This window comes from Trichomycterus rosablanca, chromosome 19, assembly GCF_030014385.1.
Source record: "Trichomycterus rosablanca isolate fTriRos1 chromosome 19, fTriRos1.hap1, whole genome shotgun sequence".
In the NCBI taxonomy this organism is placed as follows: Eukaryota; Metazoa; Chordata; class Actinopteri; order Siluriformes; family Trichomycteridae; genus Trichomycterus; species Trichomycterus rosablanca.
In genome coordinates this window covers 22,647,978-22,674,421 of record NC_086006.1, presented here as the reverse complement: position 1 = coordinate 22,674,421, position 26,444 = coordinate 22,647,978, and the positions used below count along the sequence as shown (strand labels likewise).

Sequence of the window (26,444 nt, the reverse complement as noted above, 5' to 3'; positions counted from 1 at the left end):
ACGTGTCTACCCGAGAGACAATAAAAGTGGTCATTACGGCCTTTTTTCCTGTGTGGTGAAAGATACGGCTGCAGAGGAAAAGGATTTACATTTTTTTCTTCGCCAGCCTTGTTAGTGCTGCTGTGTTATGTCTTCCCCACCGGCGCACGCTTCCTTCTGCTCTCGATCGTGCAGGCACCCTGGTTATGGGTTGGTGGGGCACATTGGCGCATGTGGAGAACACATCAATTACTCAGGAAAGCCGGAGATCTCCGTAGGGGAGCGTGGTGCCGACACGGCAGGACTGTGCTGCCGTTTCCACACGCTGCTGATATTTGGGGGGAGAGTAATTATGCTCGCTGCACTTCCCCCCCTGCTGCCTTTGTTTCATTTCTTGGGGTCGCCCACCTTTTGTCAGAACAGTGGGAGCTTATCTTGAGGGCAAAATTGATTACAGAAATGAATCTTATTTACATAACAATTTAAAAATGGTTAGTTATGGACTGTACTTTTGGAATATCAGATTAAAAATGAATGAAAGTTCATCAACAGTGTTTTTTTCTGAGCCGGTAGGATTTTGGGGTATTAGGCTTATCATTGGTACTTAGTAAAAGGCACGCAACATCGCACAACGTGTGTCGAGATTTGCTTTGCCTTCCACTCACCCGCTGAGGCCGTGCAAACATTTGAACTGGTTTTCCACAGAGCGTCAGTCTTCTGCAGCAACAAACATTCAATTCATAGCCGCTGTAAGCGTAAATATGCCTCGGAATGCAGCCTTAATCAATTCAAGCAAACCAGGTCAGTGGCACATCCTGTTTGGGAAGTTAAGGGATGAATGTCCACAATGTGGTTGGGCAGTGACAAAAGTTAAACAAATGCCATCAAAAATGGCCACATCTGATATGGTTGGGGGCTACATTCCTGCTACAAACGGGTACATTCATAGAGCTCTGAAAAGCAGAGCCACCACCCATATTTGAAGACTTTTCCTGAGGGGTCCCTTGCATTTTTGTTACTCTGTTTTTCTAAAAAATGAAAGCCTGGGCGGTTTGGGGACCTGTGACCCCTCATCCCATTAATTACAACCAAACCATTTCCCTAGGAAGCCCCCACCCGCCCTGATGTATGCCGTGTTTATGTCAAATATGCAAACCACCCCAAAGGAGCCAACTAGTGCCTTTTCCTCCATTCATCCAGGCGCACACGGGCCTTCGTAACCGTGTTCTGGCAGGAGAATTCTCATACATCTTCAACCAACACTAGTGAATGTGATGAATTAGGACGTAGACGTAGCCCCTTGCGTCGTCTCCACACGTTCAGTGCTCGTTAATAAGGAAGAATATTTGAATTACGGTGCCATTAGTCTATTCTGGCTGGACCATAGCCAAAATGTGCAGGCCAGATGCTGTCCAGATGTTTCGTCGCCGTGTCCCCGAAGCTTACTAACCTTCAGGCTCTGATGCTTTTGACTGCCATGGGACGGTGACCCTGGTCAGCACAGCTTATATACCAGCCTTTAAACAGAGCACATGCTCTTTCAGAAGGAGTTCTGCATTTCTGGACTGGAGAATGTTTCTCTTCCCGGTTTCATTTCACTCGAGATCTTTTTATATCTGTCAGTGCAGGAACTGTCTCAGACCGCTTCCCTTTTTTTATTTGGTAGCTGGCCAAAGTGACATTTCCCCAAGGTGGTAACCATGGTTACAAGATTCAGATTGATCCAGGACGTCCTTGTTTAGTAGACACAACATATGCATATTTGTGGTTGTGACCCTTGAGGGAAATTTGCTTTGACGAGCAGTTAGGTGTCCGTGCCTGGGTGTTGTATTTGGATACCAGAGTATTTACCATTCACACAAGCCTGTGAATGAATGAGCTTGTAACTGAATGAAGTGTGGGAGTGGTGTTTACTTACAATTACAAAGCTAATATTTGGTTTCTGTAGATGTTCTTTAATTTCCTTAAATTAACTTAGGCTTTCTTATTTGCCACCATGTACTAAAAAGGCAGCGTCTGTATGGCCGTGGATTTTACCCCATTGGAATGCTTACATGACATCAGTTCATAATTTTAGAGTATGATGTATGGAAGTATTTCTAAATTCGTTAAGTAAGGCATAAGATAAGAGATATGAGATAAGATAGACTTATCTCTTGGTAGAAACTTAGTTTGGTAGCTCTTTAGTGAGATCAGCAGCAATAATAAAATAAAAGTAAGATATAAAATATTAAAATATATGAAAAAGTACAAAAGATATGTTACATTTTAAACTCTGTGTGTTTTTCTATTTATATTTATGCATTTTTTCCCAATTTAGTGTAGTCAATTGTCTTCCGCTGCTGGGGGATCCCTGATTGCAGTTGAGGAGGGTATATTGCTGCTCATGCCTCCTCCAACCTGCGCGCAGCCCATAGCGGAACCCTTTTTCACCTATGCACTCTGAGGCGCCTCCTCTCTATCTGCCAATCAGGGTCCTTACACAGCATTTAAAGACCCCACCCAGATAGTCCGGTCATCCCGCCCTAGCAGAAACGTGTCTGCTGCAGGCACTGCCAATTATGCCCGCTAGATGGGGCCCAGCCGAGCGGTGGCAACGCTGAGTTTTGAACCAAGGAGTTCAGAATCTCGGTGCTGGTGTGCTAGCGGATTCTTACGTTTTTAACCCTAATTGCATAAGCAAACAATAATGCTTTCCAATCAGAGGAAATAAGGTACAATTGATTACATAAAATTATTGAGCTTTTCTGAAATTGGCACAAAAAAAAAACCCAGTTATTTAGGGACATTCAGGCTAATCTGTTAATGACACCAAACAAGGTTTTTTTTTTAATTAATGTTATTTTTTAAAATTTGTGTTACTATGCATTTATTTTATTCCTTTACTTATCTGAAGTTATTTATGCTAATGATGACTCTCACTAACATAAATTATATTTATAACAAACCTCAAACCTGATCACTGTATTCTCCACATTATACTGTATACTAACATCTAATCACATTCTCTCGTGGGCCTTTAACATCTGGAGCAGCTTGTTTGTTTAGATAATTTCCCCTTTTGAATGTTAATTTTTTTGGGGTCTGATTGGTGTGCAGATTGCATCAATTTGTATACACTTATTACCCTGCGTTCACTTTATCTCGACTATCTGCAACAATGTGACTTACCATCCGGGCTTCTCTTCCTCAGAAACAGCTCATTTTGTTAAGCGTACGTCCAGACCAGTGTCAACAGGAACTCACTTTCATTCTTTGTTCCGTTTTATTTGTTGTGTTAGTTGATTTTGAGGTTGGCAGCGCTGTAAAGCTGCTGTGTTGAGTGATTAAGTAAATAAAATAAACGTGAGTGAAAGGTTGTGTCCAGTAGCCTTACAAATTGAGCCAAACACACCAGATATTCAAATAAGTACAAAACATTCTGGAAACTGACAAGCTTGTTTGCTAACAGTTAGCTCAGCAGCTCTGATAGTTAGCTGATAATGCTACCAACATAAATGTGCAATTGTTATAGAATATTTGGATGTTTTGCTACTACTTAATATACTCCTGAAAATATGTTATACAGGATTCTGAAAGCCTGTTTAAAAGTAAAACAAAAACTAGCTCTTTTGCTAACTAGACTGTATAAATTCCTTGTACAGCTTTGCCAGTCTGAGCAGTTTAGTGTTAATACCAGCATGTTAGATTTGTATATTACAGTGTTTACTGTTCACACACAGCCCTGAATGGATGTTCTTGCTTTCAAATGAAGTATGGGTGTGACTGTGTTGACTCTTTTGTAACCAAACCCAATACTATACAAGTGAGCATATGTGTTGGTATAGTATTTTTCCCACAGATTTTTTTTAAAGTTTAGGGTGTATACAGTTATTAGTTGGCACTATGCCATCATTTATACTTTCTATACCAACTGACATGAATCAGACTGTGATTAGAACAAATATCCTCCACAAATCCCCACAGACAAGCCTTTAAATAATTGATTCTTATCCCTATTAACTGGGCTGCATTCACCCACAACAGTTAACAAAAGCTAATCTTGCATTTTCTGTGTCATCAATAATAAAAAAAAAAAAAAAAAAAAAAAAAAAATTTATTTATTCTAATAGGACTGAGATATCGACCAAAGCGTGGGCTGCACCTCCATGCATTACAAGCCACAAATGACCCAATTTAAAACCAAAGCTTCTTGTTTCCTTTAGTTATCCTTGCAATCAGAAATATTCACCCCCCCCCCCCAATATAAAAAGTTTTTATGCTGATGTGTATAGAATTGTGTAAAAATATACAAGAAGAAGTCTCAGTAAACAGAGTTTAAGTGAACATTAGTTCTAGTCTTCTTGGCTAATGTCCATGTGCACTACTATTCTACCCCCAGCCTCAGCATTTGGTGGAACATTGTTTTGCCTTGATAACCTTTATTAAGCAATTTGGGTAATTGCTAACAAGCTTCTCACACCTCTCTTGTGGAATTTTCTCTCATTATTCTCGTTCAGCTGCAGCTGCTTTCTTTAAATCGCATCAAAGATTTCCTGAGGGATTTAAATCTGAAGACTGAGAAGGCCAATCCAAAATATAAAATCCAGAATTTATTTCTTTACCAAACTTTGACTTATTTTAAGGATTGTCTTGCTAAAAACGTGCAGTTAATTTGACCACAAAATGGATAAAATTCCTCCTCAGAATAAATTTGTATTTCTCTGAATTCAAGATTCCCAACATAATAACTGACCCACCTTCATGCCCATGAATACATGGGAATAATATTCTTCTGGTCATAAGCTTTGCCTTTTTTGCAATCAGCTGACCCATATGGCCAAACAGTTCCTGTTTTGAGTCGTCACTTCATAGAACTCCAGTGTCCCAGAACTGTCACAGTCTATGCAAATTTCTTCTAGCAAATTCCAGTCGACCTTTACTTTGTTTCTTGGTCAAGAGTGGCGTGTGTTGTCGAGTTTAGCCATAAAGTCCTTGGTTGTTAAGTGATTATATGGTTAAAAATAATAGTATTAAATTATTATTTGGCAATTTATAAATAACATATTCCACAATTAAAAGGAAAAAGAAAATAAAGTTAAAGAAAACCTATTCATTGATTCATTCACTGTCTGGTTAACCACCACCCAGACAGGTCGCCAGTCCATGACAGGGCATTAAAGAAAACTAAGAATAATTAATTTATAAATGAAGTGAGTTTAAAACTTTAAAAATACCTTTCTGAGCACCAGGGAAGTGAAAGTGTAGCTGCATTGAAAACCAAAGAGCAAAGTTAAAAAGAGCATAAGTACAGTCGAGCCAGAGCAACTTAATTAAAGGCCTTAAAAAATAGAAAAGTCTTAACTGTCATCTTGAAAGTGTCTTCGAGGGCCCTTAGGACGTCTAGGAGAGAATTCCAGAGTTTGGAACCATGGCAGCAAAAGGCAGCCTAGGAATTCTTTAGCCTGGTGGTGGGTACCATTAGAATGTCTCTGTCAGCTGATCTGAGGGCCCTTGAGGGTGCGTGCCTCATGATCAAACTGCTGAGATATAGAGGTACATGACCATGTAAATACTTGAAGGTGAGCAGTGGATTAGGGTTAGATGATAGAATGTTGCTCTGAAGACGTGGCCAACATGCTGTTTAAAGCTTAGGTTGTAGTTAAATGTGACACCTAGGTTTTTAATATAATGTTGGACCTTAACTGATAGAGACTAAGTTACTGCATCAGCGCACTCAAGACCATTCCCCATGATGATGAATTTCATTTTGTTATAATTGATTTGTAGGATATTATGACCCACCCAGGACTTTATTTTTCAAACAGTTAAAATCAAGTCAGTGGAACATGTCGTCAGCATACTGGTGGAATAAGATATTATATTTATAGATAACTGTGGCCAATAAAAGCATATAAAGATTAAAAAGTGCTGGCCACAAAATAGAGCCCTGGGGGACACCAAAGGATATAGCACATTGCTACTTTCATTGAGTGTGTCATGGTACTTGCAGCTGGCCAGATATGACTTGAACCAATTCAAAGCAATAGCGCTAGGCCCAACCAGTCTCTTAAACGGTTTAGCAGTATACAGTAGTCTACTGTGTCAAATGCAGTGCTGAGATCAAGAACTACTAGTATAGACAGGTTACTGGCATCACAGTTTATTCTAAGATCAGTCAGGACTTCAGAAGTCAGAAGATCAGAAGTTTCTGAAAGTTCAGTGGCCCAGCCAAAGCTGAACTTAAACCATATCAAAACATCTGTGGAGAGACCTAAAGATGGAAGTTCACAGATGGTCACCATCAAATCCAAAGTTGGATAAACTGTCTGCAGGCATGCAAAGCTTGAGTAGGGTTTGTAGCGACGTATCCAAGAAGTCTCTTCTACAAAGTATTAAGTGAAAGTTCTGAATACTCTTGTGAAGAAGTCACTTTGTCATTTTGGGTGTTGATGTGTGGATTCATTGGCAAGAATGGAAGTTATATACATTTATAATCAAATCTACAAAACTGTGCAAAAAGTCAGGGTCTGAATACTTCCAGAACTTTCTGTATAACCCATTATGTTTTATTCTAAAAGATGCTGCCATTGTTTTGTGCAATGTGTAGTAATTAGTGATTTAAAGAAGCTTTGTAATGTTCTTAAGGACATACATTCGATGGTCTTAAATTTGAGCAAAGGGTTTTAGACAAATGAAAAGAAGGGTTTGGAGAAAGAAGGGTTTACGTAGTCATAGGACAAACACACCCTCAATTAGGAAAGGAAGTTGGAACATCATGATATGGTGCTGCTCTCTTACAAACCAAACGTGGCCATTACATGTCGTAGAAGGAAACATTAAAAGAGCAAAGCAGACATTTTAAATTATAATTTAATGCCATCTAATTAGCAACCAATTCTGTTCAGGCTTTTGAAAAGGCATAAGGCTTCATTATGTATTTCACTGTTGACACACTTGTTTCTATTGCTGATCAGCACTTCTCTGCAAAATGAAAAACAGTAAAGTTGGGCTACATACGGGCCTTCTTCCTCCACCTTCTCCTCCTCCTCTCTCCCTCCCAGACTAGTGTCACATTACCAAAAGGTGGATAAGCCCCTCCACCACACATGGAGTTCAGCGCATTACAGCCCATTAAGCTGTCTAGCACTCAATAGGGGCTTTTTCACCAGAGCTCTGATTTATTTCCTTATTCCGGACTCGCCGTAATACCGCAGCTAAAAACAACCGCTGCCCGGGACTAACGTTCACCACAGTGCTAAAGAATATAACCTTCTTTTTTGTTATTGTGTGTCCTTATTTTAGAGGTTTACATCACTGTGTATCTTCTGTGAAAACATTTGGTCAGTCTCAGTTATCCACTTAATTGCAGTTTTATCAGATTATCTGAGAACGTTGCCATGACTAAGTGATCACATAGTTGCTCTGATGTGATCACTAAGAGCTTGTTGTTTCCAGACGATCCACTCAACTCAGATGTCCAGCTGTTTTCCAAGAGCCAGGTTGGCACAGTAGTTATGTGTGTGTTAACGCAAATGGCATTCAGCACCTGGGGCTCTCCAGCGTGCTCAAGTGTGCACCAGTTGGCCTGACATTGCTGTGCACTAAATTGGTAGCACTTGAAATAGCAGTGAGATCCACCGTGGTGGATTCTGGTCAAGAGAATCAACTTTTGTTTGCATTTCGACCACCGCGTTGCCACCCACATTGCTGTGTATTACAGGCATCTCCAGAGTCTGGTCTGTGGGACAAATATGGAACATTAATAGAAGGCCCACAATATTTTGCGTTTTTTCTTTTAACGTGTATTGAAGTAAGTTGATGCTTCTGTTGAAACTGGATAGAACAGAAACAAGAAAATGTTAGAATTTGGTGGTCATGTTTTAATCTTTGCTACTGTAAAATGCTGTTAACGGGCTGCTCAGGTGGCGTAGCAATCTTATACCAGCCCAGCCCTATTGAGACCCGGGTTGAGTGCATTGAGTCTTGCCAAAGTAGCTGGCCTGGTGCCCGGTCTACAGACACAGTTTGTCGTGTCGGAGGAAGAAAGCTAAGGGTAATTAGTGACTGGATGTTTGGTCAAGGTAAACAAAGAGCATAGTGTGATCTTCCAAATGTCTTAGGCATCTCGTGTGTTATTTCAGCCAGCGATGGTGTTGTTCAAGCCTTATGGTTAAAATATAATAATAAATTGGGACGAAAAGTGGGGGACAAATAAAGAAAAAGCTCAACTTTGATATACTGTACAGTAAAAATGCACAAGCATAGAGCATCACTTATTGATGACTGTTTATCATCTATCTCTAAGGCAGATGCCTCGATTAGCTAACAGAGGCCACAATGGACGCAGCAGTACTAAGAAACTCTGTCAACCTTCCAACCTCAGACATAGCCACTTGTGCCCGTTGGGTGCCCAGCCAGGTCGATAGCACAGCTGAGATTCAAACTCGAGAGCTTGAGATCCCGGCAGTGTTGGGCTAGAGCATTAGATTGGTGCACCACAGGAACGTCCTACAAAACTTAATCTCCCTCAAAACATCTCCTGCTACATTTACAGTTTTTATTATTGAATCTCAAACACAGTAGAACAGCTTTTCTTTTTTTTAGGCTTTGGTAGTATTTAAAGCACTTTCTTATTATGCTAAATACAGTGAAGTCGCAAGCTAACTTTTAGCAAGATATCCATGCTAATTCCTTCAGGACTGAATGTTTGGACGTATAACAGCTGCTGTTTGTAAACACAGCCTGTGTGGTAGTTTGTTGTCAATCTATCTGTCAGTCAGTTGTTAGCGAGCTAGCTAGGCTGCTGACCTTGAATTACAAATGTACAAATGTGTTGACGGTGTAAAGTTTTGCTTATGAATGTATTTGTACAGACAGTTTACAACACCAGATCATTAACTGTGGTGATTTTAAATACATTCATGCCCATTTAAATATATTTATGCTTTTAACTGCTAAAGCAGCACCTACAGCAGCTTCAGTCAGTCACTCAGTCATTAGCATTAGCTTCCATAATCAGAATATTCAGGAATATTAATAAACTCTGGTATATTTAACATGAGTTTTTTGAGGACAATGAAAGGATCAAATTTAACACAGCAATTACTTGACAAAAAACCCCTGAATGATCCTTTATACGTAAACAAACTACTTATCTTGCAGTAGAAATAATAAAAGGTGCAGACATAGCATTTAACACTAAATAAATAAATATATCATTTCTTGAAGAATAAAAAGAGTTTGCTTTTCCATATTATTTGTATGTATGCATGTTCAGAGCTATTTTAACCTGCCCCTCCCTGCTCTGTACTATAGTATCTCATTATTGTATATTCTGTGTAATATTTACAAGACTTTTGGCTTTGAGGACGAAGCTCTTTCATGAGTAAAAGTGCTGTTTGCGGAATCACAATGGCTCTTTGTGGCGGATTTTCTCATCCCTCCAGCATTAGCTCCAGGACAACATGTGACCTCTTTTCCATTTGGGTCATGACACCCAATTTGGTTTTTTAATGTGTAGCCACTGTTATACTCTGGGATTCCGACCATAGGGTGGCTTACAAGGGTTACGATCCGGGGTTCAGCCGCTGTCCTGATGGGGCAGCAGGAGTTCTTCGTTAGCCTTTTAAACCGCAAGGTTGACGCAGTATTTTAAAATTGCTTTTGGCTAAAATCTCTCACAAGGATTGCATTGTTGTGCTGGAGAGCAGATTATTCTGTTCGAGGAAACACACGCTGCAACGACCGGCTCAACTTGATTGTGTTTCATTACCTTTGGTTTCAAAGCTTGTATGAAAGGTATATTATTTTTAGTACCACATGGGTGTGTGTTTTAATTGTTTCTTTATTTCTAGGTGAATTTCTATTTTATAAGGCATCGTCAAATTCTCCTTGTTGTTTTTCACTGTTTAGATCTGTCATTGTATTATGTGGGATTATTTTATATTAGCATTATCTTCAGTATTATTCAGTATCTTCTTGGCAGATCTTTGCATGTTTACCAAACAGATCAGGTCAAAAATTCCAGAACACAATCATTTTTAATTGGATATTTCATTAAAATAGTCAAATGCCAAATTATATCTATCTCATTCCTATCAATTTATATACACGTCCCCAATGCTGCTGAAGGCTAGCACGTGCTTCCTCCAACATGGGTGTCATTGCTGAGCACCTCAATGGACAGCAGTGTATTCCTAAAGAGAGTCAACCCAATCCAGACTTCCCTCCCTCAGACATGGCCAGTAGTGTGTGCATCTGTGCCAGCATATTGTACTGCCATGCCACCCAAGCGCCTGCCCACTACGTGATTAATAATGAAGCCAGTTAGATGTCAGTGGCTCCATTGACATTGCTAACGGATTTCAACGAGATCCAGAGATTTTGTGCGTTGTAGTTCATTTTAATTACAATAACAAGTATTTTTTTTCTAACTGGCTGCTAAACTGAACATACAAATGGAGTTTCTGTTTTAATTAGCCAGCGTGGACATGAATTAGGAGCTAATGCATCAGCTTTTTCAAACACTCTGTTTTCCATTTCCCAACAAATCCTCATTTGAGAAAAAATACTGATGCATTTTGGGGGTCGTATGCTGTTTGAAGTGTGTATGAAGTGACAACATGGACCAGAAAAGACACTATGAAGTTTACTCCTGTTCAGAGTGTTTGGTTTTCTCTGATGCAAATGGTTCAGAAACTAACGCCCCACCCCAGTGCCTTTGAACTGGCAGGAGTGGAATTTAAAGTCATGTTAATGGGGGTCATGTCTCAAACCATGCCACTTCAGGTAACACAAACACAAGGCTTCCTTTGTTCTAGTTTTGTATATTGGTGCAGAGAGGTTCACCTCATTCAGAAATATTTAAATGATTTGAGCCAGGTTATGAAATGAAGTAGATCCGACTAGATAGACTACTAATAACCAGGTCTTAATACTCATTCTGCTACACCATTGACTAGCTCAGTCACTGTGAACGCAATCCAGTCAGCGTCGGTCTCTCTGTGCATGCAATCCTCTTAGGACGTTGATGCCGTTGCCTGGGAAACTTGACGACTCTTCCAGTCGGATATCCTCGTCTCCGTCTTTGTCCTTTGTGCATGGCACTGCCTTGTCCTTTTAGAAATACAACCACGCTTGGGTTTATGGCTCCTCCAGCAGTTGCAGGGTTAATATTTGTGCAGCAGCTATTGGAGAAGGAGAGGTAAGAGGGAGGGGCATCCCACAGCTGTCTTGGTGCTCTGTGGTTGTAGAGATGGGACGCTTGATTCACTCTCGCCGGAACAATGGGAGGACATGGAAGCCGGTGAAGTCAGACCGGACTCGTTGAGCCAGGTTGCAGAATGATAGAGATGCTCATCCTAAATGAGGAAGGACTATCCTCAGGCATATCTGATGTACATTTTTGATTCATGATTTGGCAAGGGTGCATGGGACTGGCATCACCTGAATTGTCATCTGGATGTAAAGGTAAAGTCATTTTTACATCTTTCTGTCATTGGCTGATAATGTATTCCTCATCACTTGTGTTTTGTGTTCTAAAAGCAATAATTATGCAAATATTTTTCTTTAACTGAGGGATAGTTTGTCTAAGTTTATGTCAGCCAGCAAAGTGGCGTTCTTTAAAAGGATTATAAGTGGTACGTTAAGACACATGAAGCATTTCTTTAAAGGGAACAGTAACCTTTTTACTTTTTTGATGGCAAGAAAGGCTGCATGATCATAGAGTTTTTTTAATCAGTATTTACTCTCAAAATATTTTTGAAAAGAGAAGCCAAAGAAAATTGTACCATGCTGCCACTGATCCACTTTTCTTGGGCGTATTTTTCAAAGAAGATTTAAGGTCTGGCAAAACAAGCATTTCTGCATTTCTGTTTTGGTTTACACTGTGATTTTCAACGACATTGGCTGTTACAGAGTTGGCACCAAGTACAGACCAAGTTATCTACTCAAGATGTAGAATAGGCCATTCCAGATTGACACACCATCCCTTAATTTCTAGGAGAAGACCCCACACTTTGTGAAGAATGTCACACACCCATCACCATAAAACATCCTGAATGAATGCTCAAAGTACAACAGAGAAAGACAAAGACTATATATGTATTGAGTGGCAGTTGAAGCCCAGCGGTTAAGGTACTGGACTAGTAAGCAAAAGGTTGCTGGTTCAAATCCCACCATTGCCAGGTTGCCGCTGTTGGGCCCCTGAGCAAGGCTTAACACTGAAATGCTCAGACTGTATACTGTAAGTCGTTTTTATAAAAAGCGTCCGCTAAATGCAGAAAATGTAAATGTATATGCCCAATACATAAAAAAAAACTCTCACCCAAGATAATACAGTTAATACATATATAATACAAGATCAATCAAATTAGCATAAAACGGTAATTCCTGTCATGAATATCACAAATGTGATAACATGGTGTTATAAAAACAAACAAACAAATACCAAAATTGGTCCTTGCTGAACACACAACAAGCCTGTAGTAAAGCATGCTTGACCGTGTACAGCGACACCTCTGTTCCAGCAGCTTCTACTTCATAGAAAACCTAATTTTTAGTACTTTTTGGATTACGTCTGATCATCCGGATGGATTTCCTCTCAGCATAAGGTGACCTGGTGTCTTTGTGTTAATTGAAGACCACGGTTCAATAAACTTTTTAATGAGTGGAGTCAAGCTAGCTCTCTTTATATAGGCACATGGATCAGTATTACTTACAATGGCATGAGAATGCCATGACACAGAGTTAAATGATGTTATTAATGTTGTTGTGGATATTTTCAGGACATGCATAATGTGCTTTCATGAAAAATCATGAATTTGTGTTCTTTCATAAGATGGTGCTCCAGTCAAGAGATTATAACAAATGTACAATTCTGTTCTGACCCCATTAGTGGGTAAAAGGCAGTTTACAATCCGGACTGGTTTTTGGTTATGTTTAAATTTGACAGCTGAGAAAAATAGCTAGCTTTATATCTAGCGTGTCTCTGAGCACTACTGATGAAATGAATGGACAGTGTCTCAACATTAATGTGTCTTTATTCCATTAAAGACACATTAAAGCGTTTGCAGTAAAGCATTTTGATTGAATGATGCTGTTCGTGTTTGAACATCTGTATCTGTCCAGACACTGCTTCTTGTTCTCATGTGCACTGTTAGTTGTGCTGGGAGAGGATTACAGTTATATGAATTAAGTGGGTGCAGGCCTGAGATGGACTGGCTCTCAGTCGGGGGTGTATTTTCCCAATTTCTTGTTTTGTTGATGGTTTCCTCGTCTACAGACCCATTGTAACCATGACAGGAAAAATCAGTTACTAAAGAGAAATTATTTAATAAATCATTAATTTATCCAGTTGTTTTTTTTTTTTACAAATATTTAATTAACTGTGATGAATTTATTATTCAGCCAAAAAAATATTACAGTAGCAGTCAAAATAAATAAATACAATCATCAAGTTATAAAATTGTAATCATGATAAAAATCTTTGGTTTTTGATGAATCTAACAGAAACAAATCAAATAAAAAATACAGATAGAAGTACAGATAGTTAAAATGTTTCCCATAACCTATAATTGTGAGTTTATTTAGTTTTAATTAATAAAATGTATTTAAAAATAGTCCTGTTCAATTTACAATCAATTCAAGTCAATAATAAAAACATCAAGTAATTAGCTTTGGGTTTTGCTTCACAACACACACATACCTCAGGTTCAGTTCACAGACAAATGACCTTCCATCCATAAATTCACAAAAACATTAAAAGGCTATATGAATAACATTTCAGTTGTTTTTTATTATTATTTAAGCTTCAGCTCACAGACAGGTGACCTTGCATTCTTTATAAGAATGTTCTGCCCTTAAAAATGCTATTGAGCCAGGTCTCGGTACAGCAAAGCAAACCCAAAGCTTCACACAACCACAGCTACGTTTAACACTGTCATGCTTTTATAAACAATTAGATTGGGTGAACAATGAGTCTAGCTGATTGTGTGACTGTTTCTCTTCATGCAATTAGATTTAACAGTTCAGTTTTTGGAGAATTCATTGTTTGGGGTGGTGAGGATTACCTTGGTCTGCAAGAATAGCATTCACAGTCAGGTGAAAATTGATTAATAGCTTAATTAACACCTTCAACTGCTTCGTACTTTCTTGCCACATGCCGAAGAACGCCTGCGTTTGCTTTGTCTTTCCTGCTGTGTGTTTTGGTATTTCAAGGCCTTTGAAGTGGGCGCAAATGGCAGATTCGGGATTCCGAGAGGCGAGGTGTGCCGCCGTGTGAAGGACAGTCTGCTTGTGTGGTTGTTCGAGCCCTTTCAGCACAGCTCAGAATAGTGGGTCAGCGAGTGCATTTTAGGCCGGAACGTGACGGATGCATTAGTGCACCGTTAAGTGGGTAATGCGATCTGGAAAATGGAAAATGAAATTTTTGATTGAGCTGCTTAAACCTGCATCAGGGCAGGTTTTCTCAGTTTAATGGAATATTAAAAGGAAGCTAGAGCATCTCGGTACAGATGCTGTGTTTAGCCTCGCATCAGAAGGCAAAAAATAATTCCCCCCTGGGGGTTTGACACGAGGCTTTTATGTTTGTTTTTTTCTGCTAAGATGTAAATGAGCAGCTGACGCTTCCTGGCTAATTCCTTTCATTCTATGCATACAAGGACCATCGAGTTTCTCTTTGGAGGCAATTGATCATTTTATCGGATCATAAATCACAGAAAAGATCAATAATTTCGGTCGTGTTGGGTGTCTCAGGCCTGTGTGACCATTGTGCCGGGTGTGAATAATCTTAGAGCGTCTCAAATAGGGGATGGGTTGCTGCTTAACTCGTGGGGTGTGGGGGATGGAGGCTGGGTAAGCACTGCGGTTTGGGGATCCCAAAGAGCCCCAGTTCTGTTTGATTGCCTTCTTAGTGGCTTTATTACACCCCTCCCATTGCTACTGATTTTCCTTTTCATCTGCCTATTTGCATTAATTAAGATATCCAGGCTGTACTGTCTGCCAGGATGAAAAGAAAAGAGCATTTCAGGACACAGCAGACATATTCAGGTTTGATCTTCGGAATCCTTTATTTGTTGGATCCGCATTGCACTATAGAGTAAAATGCCATTTTCGGCTGCTCTTGTATTTTATTTATTTACTTTTTTGGGTTGCCAGAGTGGATCATTGTGGTCAGCACACATGAATTGGAACAGTTTTACGCCGGATGGCCTTCCTGACGCTTCCCTCCCTATTATATCCATGCTCCCATGGCTAGGCTTTTCTGTCCCCACTCACCTCCAAACCCCCCAGATTTACAGCTGTGCCACCCAAGTGCCCACAAAATACCGTCAGCTTTAAATCTTTAAATCCAATAAATTTTTTCCACAGTGCAGTGCAAATGCAGTGCACAAAGAAGGTCATATTATTTTTAGGTCAAATTCTTGAGTCAGTACCCTCCCATTACCATGTACATTATCATCATAGCGTTTCCTTTACACATCACCTCTACATAATCAGCTGTACAACTGTACATCAGTTCCACTCGGCAACTAATCTTATCATTAAATTGTTATTGAATGGATGAGCTTTTTTGTTTTCTTTCCCAAAAATCAGCCATTCAGGGAGATCATTTCACTCACACTACATAATCAAAGGCATTTCATTCCAAAACTATGGCCATTAATATGGAGTTAATATTATATTATACTATGTTAAAACTGTGTATGAATAGTGTTACTGCTGGGTTTCCTCTCAACGCTCTTCCTTTTAAAATCATGTTCACATCATTGCTTGGTATGAACTAAATGAATGAATGAGTGTGCTAGGCTCTGTTCAGGATTTATTTCTGCCTTGCCCTCAGTATTTTCAAACAGCTGCAGATAGTCGATGTGACTCTAATTATGATGGAGTAGATTCTGGAAAAAAGACTAAATTTGTGAAATTGGGACATGTCCATAATGGATCAAAAATGTTGTTGTTGCATTCATGCATATTAATGCATATTTTGTTCATGAAGAACGTCTTGTTGTATTTGTTTTTATGGTTGTGATGCCTACATGATGCACGGCAACCAGATGGACCCTAAAAAATCAATCTGAAATCCTGCTGACATGGTTGCCACGCTGGATCTTCCACATTGTCAGATAAAAGCCTGCGTACTCTTTTGATGTCTCTCAAAACAGAGCGACTCGCCTGTGGTGTCTGACTGCCATGCTGTAGCGAGCTTTGTAAAAGTCTGCGCCGATTTCCAGTCTTAGTCATATTCAGCAGATTCTCCTCCGGCCATCATGCCATTGCGGTGACTCAGAAACAAAACGGTTGGGCTTTTATTGTCCTGATTTCCCCGCGTTACTGTGTTCCAGATCCCAACGACCAGTGTTAGGTTTTCGGCAGCGAGGGTTCCGTGAAAGTCTGCTTTGTGGAGATGTCTGCCCAAGGTTCTTGTTAAAGCTTTGCCTCAGTGTTTTCCTACTACCACAGCTACAACACTATATATGTTCGTAGTGCGGCCGAGGATCCTTCAGACTTCCGTTTGTTTCCACCAAGATTGCTGCGATAGCTGTATTTACAGCTGTTATATTTGATGTGGTCAAATGTATGTGGAATTATTTAATCCAGGTGTTTTAGCAGCGCCCAGGCTACCAGGTAAATTACACGTTGAGGTGCTTTGTTACTGCTCTATCATGACTTTGCTGCTTTTCAAAAATCAAGTTGCATTAAGACTTGGCTTGGCGAGGTTTGTGTGGAGTCCAAAACGTCTGTGCAGATTTCAGACCTTAAGTCTACTGAGTAGATTGTGAGCCAGTTTTTACCTGAATGGTAACACTGGGCACAAGGCAGGAATGCTCTGGACAGGGCACCAATCCAATCCCTGAGACACAGCCAAACGTGTCTGCGTAGACGCCAGTGGTCAGTAGCATTGCTGAGATCTGGTGAGCTAACGTAATTATCTGCGTTGCCACCCGAGCATTTTTATTTATACGAAATTAAAACATTTTTTGTTTGATGGGGTAAACCACTCTAAACCAGGGATTTGCTCCTGTTTATCCTTTTTTCAAAGCCCACAAGCAAAAAAACCCCCAAAAAAACTAGAATATTAGACCACTGCATCACTCGAGCGCTGTGAAGGATTTAATGTGGAAGATTCAATTTATTAAAATAGTTATATAAACCGTGTATTACAGCATCACTAACTTAATTATTATAATCATTATTGAATTTGGATTGTAGAAATCTAATAAAGAAACACAGAGCCATGTTATTTTTATAACAGCTCTTTATATTGTTTATGAACTTTAGCCTTTTCCTAATTTATTGTTTATGACTTTGATTTTCGGGTTACTTTAAAATTGTAATTTCAAAATCCTCAGTTCAAAACTCGGTGTTGCCACCGGTCGGCTGGGCACCATCTGGCGGCACAATTGGCAGTGCCTTCAGCAGATACTAATTGGCCACCGTATCTGCAGGGTGGGGGCCGGATTATGTGTGGGTGGGTGGGTCTTCACACGCTGTGTAAGGACCCTGATTGGCGGAAGAGACGCCTGTGCAGAAAGCAGGGGCGAGAAGAGAAGGTCTGTACACGTGTCGGAAGAGGCGTGTACAGCGGCGTGCTCTCCTCGGATGCAATCTGGTATCTCTCGGCAGCGGAAGACAAAATTGAGTGTGCTAAAATTGGTGTATTTGAGTGAATGTGGGTAAGTGGGGTATATTTGTGGATTTGGGGCAGTTTTTAATGATAATAATTGTAATGTCAGCCAGACATGTCTTCCTTAAATATCAACAGAAAATCTACAATTAAAGTAAAATTTAATTATATGTCATTGTCTAATCAGAGCTGAGCCACTAACCTTGATTTAATTCTTGATTTGATTTAATTGTGCCCTCAATTATTAGACAAAAAATACACACTGTGTTGGATTTGTATACATTGTGTATCTTATGTTAATTAAATACTACTACAGTATGTTGTAATTGAAAGCGTTTTTCAATTGAGCTGAACAGTGGAGATTTAAGACCTTGTTTGGTGCATGCAGACCACAGGATTACAACACGCAACCTTCTGATTGGACGTCCAGAGCCCTAACCACTAATCCATTCTGTAACCAGTTCATTGAGATGCTTCTGTCTATCAGAAGCACTAATCTGACAGTCCGGACACTTCCAAGCCTGTTCGTTCAGCAGCATAAACCAGGTTACATGACGCTGGAATTATTGCCCAGACCAGACTTTGTTTTTGTCCTTGTTACTTCATTTTTAAATACTCAATTTAGATCTAGTATTTAAAACACAAAGGTGGAGTTCAGAATCAAAAGCAACCTGATGCTAATCTCATTAGATCCTGACAACTGAAGATTAGCCCTGTTGTCTGCAGGAGACCAAAGACTTACCTGTGCCTGAAGTGATTGTAGGTGAAGCACCCACTATTAGAACATCTGTTGTCTGAGACATGGTGCCATTGTTCACTGTTTCCTCGAGGGCTTAGTCAGAGCGAGACATTTACCACCACAATGATGTAATCAGGTGTGGTTAGATACCTAAACGCATATCAAAAGGCTTGGTTTCTGATAATGTAATGGGTAATGAGGACCTGTCTGGAACTCGCATCGTTGCCTAAGGTGTAAACTGGTAACGCTTGTTTTTACTTCCTTCCAATCAGACTTTAAAGAGGGTGGAAAATGGTTAACGGGATTGTCTGAATCTTTTGCATACTTTTATGACGATTGCCCAGTAATGACAATAAAGGGGTGGGTGAGGCTGACTGTCTGTAGCTGATGACTTTTTTGAGAGCATAAATAGGGCTAGTTTTACTGTACATGTAAATGGTGCCAAAGTTCCAAAAGAACACCCAGTCTGTAACCTTTTGGTATGAGAAACATTTTTAGTCATGACTTGGAGGCTGCTGGAACATGGGTGGCACTGTTTACAGTCAAGCAAGCTTTATATCTCAATGAGCTATAAAGCTGCTGCCCAGGAAGGAACCCCTGTACTACAACTGTCACCTTAAAGCTTAACTGAAGTTTGTTGCTGATCACATGAACAAAGAAAAAAGTAGCTGGAAAGTGGTTGCATTTTACACATTCTTGCATTTTATAAATTCTGGTAAGACTGTATATATTGCAAGCAATTAAGGATTCAGGGCCTTGTTTAAAGGGCCCAATGGTGGCAACCTGGCAGATGTGGGGCTTGAACAACTGACCTCCAAGTTACTAGTCCTGTACTTTAACCGCTGAGCCACCACTACCCTATTTTAAACCTTGCTAGTTATTACTCTAAAATTAATTTTGATAGTTAAAATAACCAGCTCAGACAGTGTATGAAGCTTTTGTCTGCACGTTGAACATATTTAACCCTGGTGGTTTTTCCGAAGCAGAAGTCAAACCTCCTGACACCAATAAGCCTGAACATAAAAGCCTGACCAGGGACGCATCTGTCATACACGATCATGGATTCTGACTATGGTAAAAAGAATGAATGCATTCAGTGCAACCATGTGTATCACATTAATGCTCAGACTCTTATGGGATAAAAATAAACCCCATGTCTATTGTTCTGCTACCAACAGCAGGATTTATTAGGCCAATGTGTACTGGGTTTAATCTGCATAGTCAGTGGATCTTGTTCGGTTCAGACTCCAGGAGGTTGGAACTACCCTTAGGACTTCATCTGAGACACCACACACAAGGCTGCCATGGCTTGCTCATCCTTTTTATTTTCGGTTCTGAAGAACCGACAAGGCATGATAAATTAACACATGAGTCAGTTAAATCCACTGAGGCAGCGAAAAGTATTTAATCTACACGCAATTACAGGATAAATCTATTTCAGTCTCTTCTGCTTGCACACTGCCCTCATGGTAAACACTCAGGCTGCTTGTTTATTCTGGGCACCGGTGGATTATTCTTTGGTTTATTCTTTAACTTTTCTAATGAGCCAAAACATGTATGCATGTATTTTTCCACCTTTCCACCAACTGTGTCTGTAGAGTGCCCAACCAAGCCAGTGGCACCTGATTTAAACAGCAGTCAGGGCAGTGTGTTGGAGGAGTTATAGTCGAAGAAGTGAAAAATGACTTTATTGGGAGAAAAAGTAAAAGCAAAAGGTGTGCTGTATGTATATATTTGACTCAGCATAAACCCCACAAAAAACAATTGTAGAAATCATTAAAACTGCCATGACTTTTTACTTTAACCATGATACACAGTTATATAGACCGTGATGGAGGATCTGGGCATGACCGACCACCTCTACAGACATGTAATAATGAAGGGGTTATAAAAAATAATGGAAGGGTTACTTCTTTCAACAATATCCAGCACACAATGGCAGTTAAATAAACTTTGCATGCCATCTATAAGAAGAGGATTAGGTTTTGTTTGCCTCTGGCCTCAGTGTTTCATACCCTGTAAGCCAGTTTTGCAGATATATTATCTGGTATATTATGTGGGAAAGGCATTTTTGGCTCTTTGTCAAGAACAGATACTAAACAGCCGCAACGTTTTCGTCTGGCAGGACAGAAAAAAAACCTCCCCACTCTCAGGTCGACTGTTTTTTCAGCTTGATGCTATATATAGTTCTTGGCCTTGTGTAATGTTTGCCCAGCTTGTTTAAATGGAGACTACTGAAAAGTGCATCATGATGTTCCAGCTGCTGTGATAAATTCATATCTATCACTAGTTGTTTTGTGAGGAAAAGATATGAGAAATTCTTTCTTGGAAATCTTTGTCCACATCATCATTATCTGATATGTTGTTTCATATTTGTATCATATTTTACTCTAGAGTTCTGACCCACTGAGTTTTAATACACTATATGGCAAAATGAATATGAACAAATGACCGTACACTTGCTGAGCATCCTCTTTCAATACCATGTGCATTACTATGACAGGCTGTACTCTTCTGGGAGGGCTCTCCACAACAGTTAGGTCATTTGTCAGGATAGGCACTTGATGTTGGAGTAGAAGGTCTGGCTCGCCATTGACATTTCAGTTTATCCCAAGATGTTCTTTAAGGTTATTATGAGCGGCTTAATGATAGACACTCCACGATAAAGTAAACGTTGTTTAATACCATTTCTTATCCTGCATCATCTACAGCCTTTGTCATCAACTACACATTAAACAGAAGCGAACAGATGAACATGTACAAGTAATAATAATTCAATCTATACTATAATTAAAGGCATTTCTTTTTTTAGGCTTGTTTTAGTTGCAGTACTAGCATGGTACAACTGTGTGGTACCCAATGGTACGGAACACTTAGAAATGTGATCCCACATTTATTGCTTGTTTCCATTGCCAAATGACCCGTATTGTACCCAAGTACCCATGCTAACTTGGGTTACCCTTCTTGACCAGGGACCAAGAGTACCGAAGCAGGCTGTATGGGTGGGGCGATAAACAGTACAGTACCATTGATTACAACTGGAATGAGACAAAACCCAACTGTGATAGGTTTTATTAAAGCAGTGTTGTGAGAAATAACAAAATTAAAACAGGGCTACAGAAAATTAAACACCACAACAACTGCAGCAGTGCAAACCAATCCAATCCATGTTGTTGCTACAGCTGTTTTATACTCCTAGTGATGGATATTGTTTCTCCTCTAACTGTATCCATCCATCTTGTTACTGGTCATCCTCTTCCTCTTTTACCTTCAACTCCTCCAAGCATAATTGTAATCCAGTGATTCCAAAATAACAGTGCTTCAGTTTGATTTTCTCAGCTCTGAGTAAAGTCTTAGGTTCGATTTGGTGTAATTGCTCTTAGCGTCTGGTGGAAAATCAGATACAGCCACATCTTTAGCAAAGTCTTCCAATGTTCATGGGCACCTATGTGCCGGTGGAAACGGAAAGTAGCTCATTAGGTTTGGTACAAATAGTTCTGGATTTAGAGTCGTAAAGCATTGTACAGTAGGGAACCATGTAATGTAATGGAGAAAGGGCTGTGGACACATTAGATGGTCAAGATGCATGTCGTACACTTAAAATAACAAAGACGTTTTAAAAAGGTAGATAAGGTGGATGAATAACTAGCTTCAATGGCTAAACTGTATGTGTAAACTGTATTCAAAAATCAGACTATTATGTGATTATATAAATAAATGTCTTCTATGCATTATACAGCATTAGCCCTTTTCTATTCAATACTGAAAGCTTGTCTGGCAAAACCAGTTAAACCCACTCTGCAGTAAAATTGTGCCAGTGTTCTCTGATCCGCTGCACTCTGTCAAAGCTCTGTGACCCCAATAGGCTTTGCATTTATTGGTTTGTGTTAGGGGAGGATCCAGGATCCATTTAAACCAATTCATTGCCAGCACTGCCAGGCAGCTCTAGTGAGTCTCAGTGTGACAGGCATCGTGTTAGTGTGTTAAAAGCATCAATTATGAATGGGTGCCACGAACGTGCCGATCGATTTTTAGATTCGGTTTTGCAACAGGATAGCCTGTGTGCTGTTATTATCCCTAATGATTATTGAAGGTCAAGGTTGTGGTAATGCAATAACAGGAATGGGTGGACTCTGGCATTTATATATGCCATGAGAAGGTCACTTGCAGTCTGAATGGATCCGATTCTTTGTCACAGTTTTCGATTGTGGCGCTAATGCTGTGCACAATGGTTCCGTGAGCCGCTGACCCGTTCTACAGTGCCAGGAATTAAGAGGCATAAAATGATACAAATACAGCTTTCAAGTGAGGTCATTGCTGTGGGACTGTATGTAGGCCTTGAGAAACAGGTTTTCGTGCCATGGTCGCTAATGCAGGTTAAGCTCCAGTCTCAGGGTGGTGACATGGCTGCGATTTACTGGTGTGGTTAGAATGCTTAGCTCTGTCTAATCTTCTTTATTAATATAGAGCTCTCACTAAAACCCAGGTCATTAGTCCTGTCCTGCTACTGAAAATCCAGCTGTCCCAGAGACCTCGTTTTCATACTGTAATAAGTATTAAGACCTTTCGTTTTTATCCCCATCGCATTCCATGAGATCCTTGGAACACCATGAAAGGCTTTTTTTTATGTTCATCTGTATGCCGTTAATTGTTTTTGCACTCACATATGCATTTACAAAAGAATTCATACTCCTTTGATTCAGCGCCCGAACCAGCCTGCCAAGTTTTTCCAGCTAATTCTTCTGATACACCCTGAACAATAACATCACCTGTTTAATATCATCAACATTTCATCGTTTCTGTATTTTACTATTTGTATTTCTCATTGCAGGTGAAGATGATGTCTGAGGAGACCCAGCACAGAGCGCTCGAGGAGGACCTGGAGTCCGAGGAGGGAGATCTGGAGTCGTTTCTGGAGGAGGAAAGCAGCAGTGAACTCCTGGAACGTGTCAGAGAACTGCAAGTGAGTCATGTTTCTCCAGCGCATTACATCACATCACAGAGTGTGTAAAAATCATTATGTTCATATTAGAGCCGGGATATGTGATGGTATTGATTTTACAATATACATCACACAGCTAAAACATAGTAACCAAATGTGTTTGATTACCGCCTCAAGCTGCTATAACAGCCGACCTGAAGGGATTCGGTTCCAATCATCCAAGCAGCATTAGAAAAGCTGGGCTTGCAGTCTGCAATTTAATTGACCACAAAGCTTTTAGATGTGTTGGAGGTCAGGAATCTGTGCCGGCCAGTCTAGTTCTCTTGCTTCAAACATGATCTACCACATTTAACATTTTCAGAATTTAGCAGACGCTTTTATCCAGAGTGACTTAAAGTGTACAGTCTAAGCAATTGGGTTTAAGGGCCGTGCTCAAGGGCCAAACAATGGCAACCTGGCAGTGGTGGGGCTTTAACCTGCGATCTTCTGATTACTAGTTTAGTACCTTAACCGATAGGCTACAGCTGTCATTTAGTCCTCAGTGCCCACTTCACTACACAGTTTTTATTTTATCTGTAGTCAGCACACCTGAGCCAGCGATAAATAAAAAAAAAAACTACATTTGTTTATGAGCAGCAGCATCTTGTGAGGTATAAGCATTTATTTAGTGGGTGGATAGTTGGTTGCAGAAATAGTTTTATTGGGACTGTTCTTCTCAAAGAGTTCTATTCCTCAGGATGGTAACAGTACACAGACTGCAGGGCAAATTCTTGATGAAAAAGCCTGTAATCATAGCCTGTCTTTACTTTCTCTGTCATTCATTACCAGTTCTTGAATACACTGTCTGTAAATGTGTATTCCTGTTTTATTATTCAAGGTTGTGTGTTTTAGTTATGTTCCACTTAGTCCTCGGTGCCCACTTCCCTGTTTTCAGCACACCGATCCGGCTGTCAATAAGTCTGAAACCTTGGAATGCCACATCACCTGACACCTGGCATTTGCCTGGTAAACCTAGGCTTGTATGTGGCTGCTCATCCTTGAAGGCACAATTTATAAAACTCTTGACAAACCCTTCTTGACAAACCCTGCTCGATGTAACTCGATATTGATGGCTGCGTCCATAACACTCACACTTTTGTGACCTAGTTATGCCAACAGTTTTGCAGCTGAGTTGTTGTTGCTCCTAGTATTTTCACTTTATAGTTACAACTGACCTAATTAGCTCTAGAGAGGACATATATATATATATAAATTTTTTATATATATATATTGTTTATAAATTCTCTCACCTTTTTCTCCCGACTCTGTAGCGTGTCCAATTGCCCGATTGCGTCACGTTTTATCTCCACTAATGCTGACCTCAGCTCTGATTTGAGGAGAACAAAGCTAACCCACACCCCCTCCAACACGTGGGCAGCAGCCGTATGCATTTTGTCACCCACACTAGGCGAGTGCATATATGCAAATCAGCCTTGTGTACGGAGAGACACACCCTGATCAACACTCTTTCCCCGCCTCTGTGCAGGCACCATCAATCAGCCAGCAAGGTCGTAGTGCATCAGTTATGAGGAGTCCCTATCTGGCTTAATACCCCACCCCTATATGAACAACAGTCCAACTTATTATTATTATTATTATTATTTTTATTATTATTATTATTATTATTCATGTGGCTGGAGATTCGATACGATGTATTCGAAATCCCATCTCTGGTGCGCTAGTGTGTGCGGCCTATGCTAAAATATTTTTAATTGGTGAGATGCTATAACAGTGCCATGTTAAATGTCGCTGAACTTTCCAGTGTGATCCAATATACTGTCATTGTCTGTAGAGACTACACTGCTTTTTGCTTCATTTTGTGTATCTGTCAGAAACACTTGTAGCTAAAATAGCTGAAATTATAAGAGGTATTTGGAGTGTATTAACATCATTAAGCACTTAGGTGGAACAATGATCTAGTATGCTAGCTCACCACTGCAAAGGTTGGGGCTTCTCTTTGTTTTCCCAGATAAAATAATGATTTATTGATCAAAACAACTTGTCGGTTTACAACAGTAATGACAGTGTAACTGGGTGTGGTGTCCAACCTTTGTGGAGAGTAGGCTTCTGTACCTTTGAAATGCAAGCTTTTAAAAGTGTATTCTTTGCATCAGGTTTTTTGTTTACAACATTGTGCTTTAGTGTGTTATAGAGGGATCTGCTCTACAGTTTGAGGCATTAATTACACTCTTAATCTACACTTTCAACAATTGTGTTTTATTGTGTTCTCTAAATATTTCATATATGTTATTTGTTGTAGTAAAAACTAAAATGAAATATTTTTTTAATTGTAATATTCTTTTACATATTTTTAGAGCTTTGTAGGCAAAACTTGCAAAAACCCAAAACTGTAATACATATTTTATCTTGTACATTTGTTTAGTACAATATCTCTGCTATATTGCCACCGCTCGTTTATATCGGATCAGTATGTTGAATAACGACAATCCTCTGTTTTGGATCAGGCGGAGAACTCGGCTTTGTCCCTGGCCAATGAGAGCCAGAGAGAAGCTTATGAAAGATGCCTGGATGAGGTGAGTTCTGACAGCCTGACTGAAGATAGATTAGAAATTGTTTTATATCCTTCATATCACAATGTTTCCTGGACCTTGTTATCCCAGGCTCGGATCCATTACCACAATAAATCAGATAAAAAACAGAAACATAACTTTTGACATTGAAAATGCTTTTGTAGAATATTTATTAGTTTTCATTTATAAAAGAATGTCTGAATGCTTAACAAACAGTGATGCCGTTTTTTATGTTGATAGGTGGCTAACCATGTCGTCCAGGCTTTACTCAACCAGAAGGTAACAATCATAAAAACTGTTTGTTTTAAAATTGTGGGTTATGTGATTAAATCTAGAGAAATAATATACAGGCAGATTCACTTGAAAGAGGCCCTGAATATTCTGTTGTAACTCCTGTTAGGATGAAGCAATCTGAACCAAAAAAATGGGCTACATACCTTGATGTACGTGTAATCGATTGCATTATATGAGATGTTGGAAGTGATCTTCGTTTTCTGCCAGACACATTTCGATGTGGCCATCCATGTTTCTGAATGTATCGACAAGCATATCGGGGGTTGCAAGCAAAGGTTAAACGTCGCAATGGCTGTCCGGCCTCATCGCTCC

At 39.8% G+C, this 26,444-nt stretch overlaps 1 protein-coding gene across 2 annotated transcripts in view; it reads left to right on the top strand.

The window, feature by feature from the left end:
• Positions 1–26,444, top strand: part of nckap5l (NCK-associated protein 5-like) — a 48,846-nt gene that overhangs the window by 9,735 nt on the left and 12,667 nt on the right. Inside the window, exons 1-4 of one of the 2 annotated variants that reach the window (XM_063015199.1) lie at positions 11,380–11,430; positions 23,158–23,289; positions 25,773–25,841; positions 26,079–26,117. In XM_063015199.1, coding sequence (XP_062871269.1) covers positions 23,164–23,289; positions 25,773–25,841; positions 26,079–26,117 — 234 coding nt within the window. In that variant the 5' untranslated portion in view covers positions 11,380–11,430; positions 23,158–23,163. Of the gene's footprint in view, positions 1–11,379; positions 11,431–23,157; positions 23,290–25,772; positions 25,842–26,078; positions 26,118–26,444 lie in introns of those variants that run through there. The other variant, XM_063015200.1, reaches the window with a different exon arrangement.